This window comes from Pipra filicauda, unplaced genomic scaffold (assembly GCF_003945595.2).
Source record: "Pipra filicauda isolate LSUMZ 115617 unplaced genomic scaffold, ASM394559v2 scaffold43_size3849885_pilon, whole genome shotgun sequence".
In the NCBI taxonomy this organism is placed as follows: domain Eukaryota; kingdom Metazoa; phylum Chordata; class Aves; order Passeriformes; family Pipridae; genus Pipra; species Pipra filicauda.
Genome location: NW_024104576.1, coordinates 1254756 through 1267282, shown reverse-complemented (window position 1 = coordinate 1267282; position 12527 = coordinate 1254756). Strand labels below are relative to the sequence as shown.

Genomic DNA, 12527 nt, shown 5'->3' with positions numbered 1-12527 from the left:
ATTTTACAAACAATCTTCGACACTGCATGATTGTAGGGACTGTATCTCTTAATAAGTTTTAGGGAAAACCACTTGTCATAACTAAACTCCCTTATTGCTAAACCCATTTCCTCTGCTTCACTTCCTTAGTCTGAGTAGAAAGTGAAGGAACTTGTTAAAATCTTTTTTACAGAGACAGGGATCTGAAAAAAGTAATAAAAATCACTTGCCTTTACTAGTCTCTGTGTAAAAGTTACTGCTTTCTGCTTTATAGATGCCTATAACTGCATTCCCAGCATTGCCTCTTGGCTTCTGCCCCCTAGACAGAGCCAACTGGTGTGGGGGTCACTGGAGGTGGGACTGCACGTGCTGGGAGATAAGGGGTCAGCTGGGAGGAGAAGGAGTCAGCCTGGAGGTGTAGAGAGGGAGGGAAGAGCCCTTCTAGCTTGTCAGAGAGGGGAACTCAGAGCCGCTACTTCAGGAGTACACTGGGAGCAGAAATGCCTCCGTGGTGCCTGGAGCCTGGCAGTGGAGCTTGGCCCTGGGGAAGGAGTGGGGGAGGAGAGGGGAAATGGAGCTGAGGGATAACAGGCATTGTTAAATCTGGATATAAAATTTGTCTCTTTTTGTTTCTCTTATTGAAAAGGGTCATCCTATTTTTGAGGTATTTATTTTACATTGGTGCTATTACACTCCTCTAATGACCTTATAATTTCAGTCTTCTGCTTTTAAAAATCTATGTGGAATCTATGTTTGTCTGAAGGAGAATGTCTCTCCTACTGCTCACTGTTCATAAGCATCCACAGCCTCTGGCAGTTATGAGAGATGCTTTTATGTGGATAGTTGGGAAGGTGAGTTTGCACTATATCTATGTTTTTATTTCAGGAAACAACTTCGGGAACTTACCTGCCATTCAGAAGGGAGCAGTATTGAAAGTGCAACACATGTTAAAGATCGACATTTTATGATTCAAAGCTAATATAATTCTACTAGTTCTTTTACATAACATACTATTACAAGAGATGCTGTGTAGCCATGGAATGTATATGGTTTTTATGGTCCTGATATATACAAAGATGAATACTTACTTCATTTAGTTCTTTAACAGATAAATGTCTGGAAAAAAAAGAATAATATGCAAAAATTTTAATTATCATAAAATAAAAATCACTTTGAGTACTTAAATACTTTGATTACATTATCACTGAAAACTAACAACCCTTGGCAAGGGAAGGATTTTGTTACTGCTATAGAAGTTCAGAGGCTGGTTATTTTTTTACATAAATTATTTGCAGGAGAAGGTTTTGGAGGAAGGGAATAAGAGAGAGAAGTATCAGCTTTCTTAACACTATTCATCTCATGGCAAAAGGTCTTATTACATACTTTAGAGTCAGCTATAAATGGAGGTAAGTTCCTTGAAGACTGAAGAGTTTCAAAAATGAAACACAGAGGCAGAATGAAAAGTGTAGAAGGGAGGAGGTGAAAACCAGGGGAAGAGGAATGGAGAATGTTCTTCATGGTCCTGAATCAAGTAATTGTTTAGGTATTTTTCTGCCTTCTTCTGATGTGGCTGATCAACAGGAGTATCATCCTTTCCTGGGAAGGAAATATTCTCCCTCCAAAAATGGACAAGTATTGATTCTGACATCTTTTGTTAGATGTTTTGGTTATGGTGAACACTCATGTTTTTTAACATCATGTATCTCATAATAAAAGAGACAGAGGACCAGATTTTACAAGTTATTTAGCAACATGAGATGTGGATAAGCATCTAGTAGTTTTTGAAAAGCCCTGTGATTTAGGCCCTGTTTAGCCTATCTCCTGGACTGAGAAAATATGACAGTGAGTTATTCTGCTAAATCAATCAGAGGGAACACAGAGGGAAGATCTGGTACAGAAAACCCTGAGAGCTATTTTTCAGCTATGAGAAGGGGTCTCTTCATCATGTCTGTGCAGAAAATATCAATCAGCATGGAGGGATAGAGAGGCAAGAAGTTTGGGAATGATCTGTTCAGGCAAAGTTTCAGGAAGGCTAGGGAAAAGGAGAGGAACTGTTTTGCATTTGGATAGTTGCTTTTATGTTAGCTTCTGCAATTTGTTAGCTTGGTCTCCAGGGCCATTACTTCATGTGTGAAAGCCCATATTCAGGGCACTGGGTGCATGGTAAAGTTTAGTGATATTAAAGGTGTGCTTCCAGGGCTGGCCTCTGCCTTGAACAGACATGCCACTTGCACGGCCAGCTTACCACAGGCATGTAAAAGTTTAAATCACACCAAAGCTTCTAAGATGTATTCCAGGATCCTGCACATACCTATTTTTTAATGAAGCTATTTATAGCGTGTATAAATAATGATGTGTTAAATTTTAGAAGTCCTCCAAATCTTGTTGAAAAACAGAACTTGCACTCCTAAATCACATCTGTGGTTTGACAGCTTTGCTTACAGTCTGGTAGATACTGGCTGTATCATTGAACTCCTTCACACTGCAGCTCATGTGTATGTTTTCTCCTTACAAAGCTGTAACTGGACTGAAGTTGGTGGACAAATATTTGAGTGAAGTGATCCTGCGGGAAATTTGTCAACTGCCTTCCCCATATCATGTGTGGTCTTATGCTGTGCCACTCCTTTCTTACTCATATGATTAAAACCCCTACTGCAATAGACATGACATGTATTTATATTACAGAATTTGGCTTTATAATAGGACCTTTCAAATCCAAGTGCTCTGCATACTGATGTCTGCTGACAACATAGATTATAACATTTCTCACAAAGCTTTCGATCTGTGTGCTGCTTTACTGAGGGAGGGGATCAGTCATGGGATTTGGAACTTTGCAGCTCCATGTTAGATCTTGCATTGAATATGAAGCTACTTCACATTAATAAAATGTCTCAGCAACCCACAGCTTTTGGAACGTAATCAGTGAAAAAATTTAGGCACCATTCAGGAAAAAAAACGACCCAAGAACGATACTTAGAGCTCACTCATTAAGTACATGCTTAACTTTAAGCAAAAGATTATTTCCTTGGTTTGTAAGCTTATTTTCCCTCCAAGGGATTTGTAGTCACCTCTGTAAAATGAAGCAAAATTCCATCCTGATGAAATAAAATTGAAATCATTTAAGGAAGGATGGACAGGACTGACACAGCTTCTGGCTGCAATAGGTCTTTGTCAGGATCCATTTGAGCATTATACCCTGTGGGCCCTGGAATTGTGTCATTCCCCTTCCCAGCATGTGTCTGAGCACCATCCCCTGTTAAGAACGTGCATTTTGGTCACGGTGCAAGACCACATGCACACCTGGTTACGTGACAGTGAGCAGTGTGTGTACGCGCTCATCCCACCAGGCACGAGTTGTGCAAAAAGAGCAACCGGACTCAAAACCTGACATATGCATGTGCTTGGTCATACAGCTGGACACAAGCAGCTTGTTCTTCAGGACTTGGCAGAACTCATCCTCACTGCCACGTCAGGATCCTGAATGACCATGGGCATTGTATGACAGGAGTGCAAGACAGAGAGGGCAAGAAACGAATCATAGTCTGAATTTGTTGGCTTCATGGGCTGAAGCCAGATTTTGCCTACAGAGAAGTAATTTGTTTTGCTGAATGTCACATCCTTGGGATGTGGAATGTATTCCTATATCTCTGATGCAGTCAGTGTATTTCCCCATCACTTGATTCACCAACTGTGCTAAATAAGTAGAATTTTTCTGCTTAAAAGTGGTTGCAAGACCTGTAAATGTTATTAAGAAAAAAATAGGACAAACCTTAAACAAAGTATTCTTGAAAGTTCTGCCTACTTTTCTACTCCTTCTTTACTGTTATTTTGTCAGTTTTTTTTCCTAAAAAAATGCCAGTGTCACATTACACTAAATACCACTTCTCTTAATTATTCACAGCTGTCTAAAGAATAATTTCTTAAGTAAAAGCAGAGGTGCAATGGAAGTCTTGCGGTTTGACCAGGGAGAGTGTTTTGATTCTTAGGGAACGAGGATGAGGAATGCACCATACCTTGGGACTTTTGCTGATATTGGAAAAGTGGGAGCTTGGCTGAGCGTGTTCCTCTTGTGAAAGAACTGGCTGCTTATCCTTGGCTCTGGAGGAAGTGGCTGATACTGCTTTGGCAGTGTGTTTGGAGGCCTAGAGAAGTCAAAGGATAATTTGAAGAACTATTACAGAATAGAGGAGGTGGAGGGACTGTGTTGTAAGTTCAAGCTCTAGAAGTAAGAGACTAGAATTTTCTGAGAGCATTTCAATGTATTTTGCTGAGCCAAGCTCAGATCCAGGAGCTCCTTAGGGCCCTTCAATAGCAATAGTAATATTGGATAATATTCTACATTTGCAAGACATTACTGTACTGTGTTATGTGCCATTTAATACTGCTTTTGTGTGCCTCATCAGTATGTGCCAATCACATACAGCTTTCCAGTGTGGATATTTCTGGGTGGGTAGGCCTGTGTATATGGTCCAGCCAGGGAACACACTGCAGTTTGAGACAGAGAGGACAAAATGCTCTTCATCCCAGAAAACTCACAGGTAACATGGGTCTAGTGTTTTCTGCCAGATGTGGGCACCCTCTGCCCATGCTCTGAGACCAGGCAGTCACAGCCCAACTCTGGTTGGAAGCTGTAGCACAAAGAGGCTGGCTGGATAAAACTGGAGGTGCATCCATGGTGCCTGTCAGAACTGCCCTTCAGTTGTGGGCTCCTGGGGAGGGACTGGCCACCATAATACAAAAAGAAATAAACAGTGAAATATTGTAGAATAATGGATTGAGAATGTTCTTATTTTTGCTCTTTTATAATTTTGAGTTTGTGAAGTTACACTGCCCTTTTATGCTATTTCACATTTTTAAAGTAAAATCTGAACACGTAGTGCTAATCATATTTTAAAATTCTTTGTACGTTTTGGGTCGGTCAGTGTAGGCATGTAATAAGCTCGTAAGTCCTAGATGACCTTTTGAAAGGATGTTTTAATTGTAGCAGTTATTTTTTGAAGTTGAAAAGATCAAGAAGCAATTAATTTTTTCTTTGTGGGCATATCATAGTAAAATATATTTGTGGAATAGAGCTTGTTCCACCTTCTGTGGGAGTAAGTGGAAATATTCCAGTTGATTTCTATGGACGTGATTTAGATTTGTAGCAAAAAACATTGGCAGAATGATTTAAGAGGGTCACAGTGAACAGAGCCTAAGGCACCAATCAAATTGACGGAAGATTTTTTTCCTAGCAATTTTTATGCAGGTTGAACCAGATTCAAGATTTCTAGGTTTTTGACTTGTCTGTAGGCAGAGCCAAATTGATTATGAAAATGCAGGCCTGAGATCCTCCTTACAAACACTTACAGCTCATGTTTTGTTCTCCCTAATTTCACATCAGAACCTGTAAGAGTCCAAAAAGTGCCAGGCAGTAAAAGAATGCTGGCTCGCTTCCAGTCACCTAATTATCATGGGCAGTACAGATGGATGTGAACGTTCCTTGGCACTGAGTTCCCCAGGGATCGAAGGCAGGAAATCTCTTATGTGATCTTACCGTGGGGGAGGCACAGGTTCCTGGAAAAGAGGAAACAAAAATCCCTGTAAACTTTTTTCCTTGGTTGACTAGAGAGAAATGTGAAGAAGTTAGATTAAGTAGACATGCCCATGTTAAGAGTCAAGGGGTTTGTGTGCTCTACAGCACAAAATATCATGCTTTAGCATGCCATTTTAAAATCACTGAGGAATAAAAGACACCTACATAAACCATGAATGCAAGTAAGTGAGATAAGGTAGGACTGCAGATATGAGTTCTCTTATCCTTTAGTTAGTGCCAGCAAAATGGCAGCCTGCTTTTAAAAATCTATTAAATGGCAAAATGACCTATAAAAATTTTAATTGATGAGAGATTCTGCTTACCTGGTGTCCCTGTATTTTCATTCTTCCTCCTAAAAATAATTATTAATAATTGTTAGTAGGGTGCTACTCACATAATTCACAAATTAAGTTATAGCTTTATTCTGTTATTGTTATTATTACTGGCAGTCCAGTCCCATTCCTTGCACTCCCCCAGCTCTACCTCCAGAACTCTTTGCTCTGGCTTTCAGAATGAAATATTTGAGGGTGATATTTATTCAGGTATTGTAAATTTAATTATTGTTTAATTATTGTTCAGAGACTTTATATGCTTATCAGATTTGGGATGCATTTTTTGTCTGTCTTGATTTTTCTATAGAAATTAATAAGAATATTGAAAAACAATGAAAGTAAATATACTTTTTTGTTTTCAAATTTACCAAAATATGTCTGATTATTTAAATTGTCTTGCTAATAAAAAATATTTGTACTATATTTTCATTAGATTTTGATATTGAAAATATTCTCCTAAGTTTTACTTGCTGAAATCCTAACTAATGTAAAGGAGATGCAATATATCTCAAGCTCTCCTTTAAGTAAACCATAACAATTTGGTCTAACTAAAATAATGGTACCTTAAGTGTTTAACAATTCTAAAAAATACTCTGACAAAAATTCTTCTGTGCTGTTTATGCCATCTTGTGGCAAGGCCTCTTAATAGCACTGGGCATGAGAATAAACATTAAGATATGTTTATTAACAGTGTAGTCATTATCTAAAAATAATAGCATCCTCTATAAGCACTGTTGCTCAGGATGTATTAAAAATACTTATAAGTTGCATTCTCAAACTACAGAGTTTAATTTGTGTGCCTGCACTGGCTTTGGTTCATCTTAACATCAGCACACATCACATGGAGGCAGACAAGCATGTAAATCCAACCTACTAAATCCTGGTGGAATTCAGAGTTTTAGATAAACTGGCAAACTGTCCTTGTTTACTGATTTCTGCAGATTTTGAAGCTGGCTTACTGGAATTTATCTTATTTCAGATGTTTTTTAATCTACATCAAGATTTGTACACAAGAGTCAATCTAATCTTTAATTTTCAAACTTTGTAGTGTTTACTTTCTCATAAACTGTAGGAATTATTTGGATCTATGTTTTGCATTATAGTATGAAATAGAAGGGGGAAAAAAAGCAAATTCTGTTTTATATGGAAATCTTTGTGTTATTTTTCTGGCTGATCAATTGCAATACTTACTTTCTAAAAATCAACTGTTGAAACAAACACAGAAAGGATCATATTTTCTTGGCTTGGCGGTTGCAGTCCTTTTGACAATATTTAGCTTACGGCTCAAAGGTTTGAAAATGGTAAAAGAAAAAAATATTCCTTTTCAAAGCTAATCAGATATTTAATCCTTCAGTGGTTGACTTCATGATGTACTGCTACATCAAAGTATATGAAATATAAAAAAGTGTATAGAAACTACTTTAAAAATAATGTTATGATTGAGTAAAACCATCAATCAGAGTATTTAATATTTGGACACTTCAGTAGATTCTTGAAGAATAAGATAGCAATCTGTCTGTGATTTCACCACAAGAAACAAAACAGGACAAACAAAAATTAAAGGTACATTTGATTTTGAAGCAAATTTGCAGTTAAAGGTAAAGCAGCAGAGAAAAAATATATTCTAGGTGATGTAGCACACAATTAACATGTGCTTAGTAGGTGAACATTGTCAGACAGCCTTTGTAAATAACTACCCTAGGATGTAAACCTAGTAGGAATTGCTGAAGTTGATACTGCTATTTAAAAATTGTTATTAGGTTAGCTTTTACAATATATTCATATGAAATGTCTGAGAAGCATAGGGAATGAAAAAACATGAGATCGCGAGGAGGTGAAGTAAAGCTTAGCAGTCACAGCCTTTGGTGGAGGAATTCGGGAGACATAGGCTTCCCCCTGTCCCCTTATGTCCTTATAATATAGGAAAAGGAAAATCTGATTTTTAAATTGATTGGCTGCTTTTTCCTACCCCTTGAGGAACAGGGAGCTCCTGAGATAAAACATATCTCCTTCTGTAAATAATTACTTTGATGTTAGATAGTTGAAACAGTATTGCAAAATTTGCAGTATGATTATTTGGAAAAGCAGCTGCTGTTCTGAAAACCCTGTCTATTCTATCATCTGCAGTCTCTTCCTGTGTACAAAAGATAAATATGGAAGTAACAATTTCTATTTCTATTTGCAGAAATGGGTAGATTTTTTTATTTTACCTCTAACACATGGCACTCTCTGCCCCTCCGGAACAGATGTGTGAATCTGTTAATAAAACAAAGTAAAGATGTGATGTTAGTCATCACCCTTGAAACTCTGTCTAGTAGAAGGGTTGCTGCTCCTGTCTGGGATGCCTCTAATACTTTAGAGGATCCCTGCAGCCAACAAGTGAAGTCAGTGGTGAAGGCATCAGTGCAAAGTGAAACAGGAACGGCTCACAGGAATGTGTGTGCCCTTGTGCGAGTGAATTTTATATGGCTGAGACTTTAAATAGACTGCACTTAACTTTAAAGAATATTAAAGAAAAGGGGAAATCTGTTTGTGAATAAGGTTTAGTATCTATACTTACAGTTGAGTATTGAGGGGGCCGAGATGGGTGCTCGCTCATTGGGGAAGTGGAACCTGAAGGCCTTAAACAACGTTTATCTGTAAAAGAGGAAGAAAAATCAAGCCTGAGTAATTCAGTACTATGAGGTTTTAAGAAGAAGAGGTTTTAATGTTCAAAATATGCTTTTCAGATCAGGTCTTGCCATTTTTATAGCATTTTAAATTTTCCTGTTCAAAATTTAAATGTCGTTTTAGCAGCTGCATTAGGACAGAAGCATGACCCTCATAAGAGCTTCATGCTTAACCTCCTCACTGTGGTTAAAGAAAAAGCCTTCATAAGACGGTACACAGTTAAGGCAGACATTTAACCTTAACTGTGATTACAGGAAAAAAGCAGCTTTTTATTTAATGTGTTTTATCTGAATTCACAAAACAAAAATTACATCTTTTGGGTATTTCAGGACAGTCTTACATAGGCAACATAAGATGCTGACTGCTGACTGAAAGTTTTTACTACTAACTAAGACAAAAGCAGTATTTGGAATTCAGATTTCCAAATAAAATGTGCAAATTAGTCTTTGGAACATAATGTAGGATATCTGGATGTTCAGACTGATTGTGATCTGCTCACACACTGGTAAATTTACTCACTTTAAAAGCCATCTATTTGTTTAGACATCAAACAAACTCCCACAAAGAATCAGTAGATAAATCTTTGCTGACTTTGATGTGAACTGGAGCAAGCTTTCATAATATATTGATCCTGTATTTTCAGATATCTTTGGTTTCTGGTTTCTATTCTTCCTCATCTAGGATTTCCCTCCAGTTTTTTAATGATTTAAAACCTCCATAAATTGTTTGTAATGGCTTTGAGCAATGGATAGCTATGATGATATTTCACATCCATAAACAGGATATTAATTAGCTCTGTATGTTAGGGCATTTAAATTTGTTTGGGCATTTTAGTAAACCAAAAGGGGATTAATGAAGCTATCTTGCAAGGTTAAGAATGCCTGAGAAATACACACAAAGCAATTGCTTACTACAGTTACTGAAAGCAGCAGAGAACACCTTTGAAAGGGTACATTTCTTCATCTGCAAATTATCATCTGGAGGGAAGTTTCATGTGTTCTTTAATATGTTTTCCATCTTAAAAATTTCTAGGTTTAAATAGCAGTGAGCTTTTCTGAAACAGTTGTGAGTTTTATCAGTCAGGTTTTTTGCACATTCAAGGTGGAATGGGATAATAGAGTTTCTCCCATGAGGGTAATATTAAAATTAAAAAAAGAGTATGTAATTATTTAACGTAATCTAATGGAAATAAGGGTAACTTTTGAATTTGAAGATGCAGACAAAACTCTTCTCTATTTCTGCCTACCAGTGTTATATTTCAGTTGAACCATTTAATTCTAAAAGATATCCACACTGAAAACCCTGAGTCTGTACTGCTCCTACATATGTCTAGGTTTTTCTCACTTTCCACAGACAGAAGTTACCTGCATATTCAGATTCTTGTAGAGGTTTGGCAGGAAGAATTCTTAAAGCATGGATGGCCTGCAGAGTGGAAGAACTTATGGTCTCGTAATCATCCTCTTCCTCAGATAACTTGGGGGAAGACTGTAAGTCAGCCCTTCCCTTCATTGTCAAATATTTGCTCTGGACAGAAGAGATATACAGATAATATAATTAAGGTCAAGATTAATTTCAGATTTGGAAATATCTGATTACCATAACTAGATATTTTGGTACACAGGAAATTTTCTGATGGAAATGGAAGGGTTGCAAAGTAGTTGAGCAAGTGCTTTGAGTACCTAATTTTTTTAAATTTAGATTGATAAAATAGCCATTTGGGAGGCAGTTTAGATGTCTCTCTGAATTTTGCCTGTCTGATCTTGAAAATATAATGATAGTGTTTAATTTTATGATAACTTGAAATTGTGTCTTTCATTATAGTATTATCCATGTGGTATTTATATTGTACTGACTGTTTACATATGTTACTTGCAAGAATATATTAACTAGCTCATCACAAATGTGACACTTTAAAATAAAACCATGCAGTGTTTTGGGGAATTTGTGCTAGAAAATGTGCAGTCGAAGTGAATGCGATAGCAAGTATGTATTGAACAGTGAAATCCATAGAATATGATGCTGAGAGTGATTCAGGATGTCTCTGCATGTGTCTATACACTTGTACTAGGTTTGTCCAAGATTATTTTCTGGAGTCCTGCTCCACCCTTCATACTCACTGTTTACATGCTGGAACACAATTGCTGGCTTCCTTCAGCGCAGAGCTGAGATTGCTGCCGAGTGAACTCAGCTGAGGGTGCCCCGAGTCTTTGTAAGTCATATTTTGCTACCAGCAATATATAGTTACATCATGCACTTGGATCTTCCCTGATGGTTTTTTTATTCTCTTCTTGAACTCACTAACAATGGGGAATCAATAGCTTCCTGAGATGTCTTCTTCTGCTAGTTAGCTGCCCTTTCAGTTCATGCTTTTTCTCTTGAGTGCTAAAATTTAAACCAATTTGTTTTACCCTCCAAGGACGCTAAAAAAAATTGATTACTATCCACTTTATTTCAACCTTTTTCATGCTAATGCCTATAATTATATTTCCTTTTAGTCTTCTCACTAAGCAAATATGCTTCTTGAAAGCTTTCCTGAGTTGTCAACCAATTTAAGAGATTTTGAACTTCATCAGGAAAGTGTTACTTTCCTGATTGTACACATCTCTCTCCAGGTTGTACACATTTTTGTTACAGCATCAATCAGACCTCCAAGAAGTGTTCTTGACAGTACATGGCAGGATTTTTGTAGCAGCACATAAAAAATACCACCACACCCTTGAGAGACCCCTGCAGGGTATCTGGCTTTTCAGGCTCTTCTCTGCACATCTCTCTAGTTCAGTAGCAGACTACTGTCAGCTAGGCTGAGGGTGACTGTTTTTTTCAATCAGTTGTGCAAACACTTCATGCATTTTCATCTAGACCAGGTTTCCAGGTATCTGCTTGTGAGACTGTCTTCTGGGAAATGTCAGAGGCCTAACAAAAACCAAGATATATCACATCTACTGTTTTCTTTCTTGCTACTGTGGTCATATTTCTGCTGAAAAGGAAATTACTTTTGGTTTGAGGAGTTGATGAGATGTTCTTCATGTTCACATTAGCAATTATTTTACATGATCAGACCTATTATTTCCAAAAGATCCTTTCAGATTGACTTTGTTTAGTAGTCTCTGCAGGCTTTCTCATAAGAAATTGATGTTACCACTGTTCTTTTTCAGTACTTTAGGAACTCAGGACTCCTTGGAGAGTTCCCAAAGATAATCAATTAATGTCTCAGAAATTTCTTCAAATAATTCCTTAACTGCCTTAGCATAAGTAAATATTCTCCTGACTGTTCTTTCCCTGTTCTGCTCTGTGCTATTGCTCCCTTCTGCTTGATATTAATCCCATATAGCATCTTATTATTATTAATCTTTCAGTGAAATATAAAGCAATCAAAGTATTGATTCCATCAACCTTCTTTAGTCAAAGTTTACTTGTCCATCTTGCTTATTAAGCATAGACCTGTGCTTCATTTTTGTCTTTCTGTGATTTAAAAGGTATTTACACTCTTATACGTCTGAACTGAAGCTCAAAACCAGCGTTCAGATAAAAATGGGAAGACATTGAAATGTGTACTGTTGGCTTTTAGGCTTTCATCTGCATCAGTTACATATTAAACCTTGAGGTTTATGACTTATATACTTGTTCAACTTCACTCCTGTTATTTTCACATGATCTTATGTAAAGGTGTATTTTAAATTCAGCCCATAAATGGAGAACTGACTAGTGAGTGAGTCACTTCTCCAATCTAGCGCATACATATGTCAAAATACTCATGCTTTATTTTGCATTAGCAAACGGTGACAATTGCATTTTCTGTTACTAGCATTATAGCCAAGACAAGATTAACACATGCCAGGAAGTGTTTTACAATTACAATTACAAAAGTAAAATTTTAGGAAGAACAGTGTGGTACTTACAGAATGATAGGTGTTATCAGGAATAGTTCTTCTGGTTTCTGTATGAAATGGAGAATAACTGTCAGCAGGTCTCAT

General features: G+C 37.2%; 1 protein-coding gene across 1 annotated transcript in view; it reads right to left on the bottom strand.

Annotated features, from left to right (window-relative positions):
• Positions 1 to 12527, bottom strand: part of CLNK (cytokine dependent hematopoietic cell linker) — a 27619-nt gene extending 15092 nt beyond the window's left edge. The window contains exons 1-8 of the mRNA XM_027736256.2: positions 12453 to 12527; positions 9918 to 10077; positions 8444 to 8520; positions 8094 to 8139; positions 5875 to 5903; positions 5513 to 5532; positions 3993 to 4121; positions 1068 to 1095 (exon numbers count right to left, since the gene is read on the bottom strand). Coding sequence (XP_027592057.2) covers positions 1068 to 1095; positions 3993 to 4121; positions 5513 to 5532; positions 5875 to 5903; positions 8094 to 8139; positions 8444 to 8520; positions 9918 to 10077; positions 12453 to 12527 — 564 coding nt within the window. The remainder of the gene's footprint in view (positions 1 to 1067; positions 1096 to 3992; positions 4122 to 5512; positions 5533 to 5874; positions 5904 to 8093; positions 8140 to 8443; positions 8521 to 9917; positions 10078 to 12452) is intronic.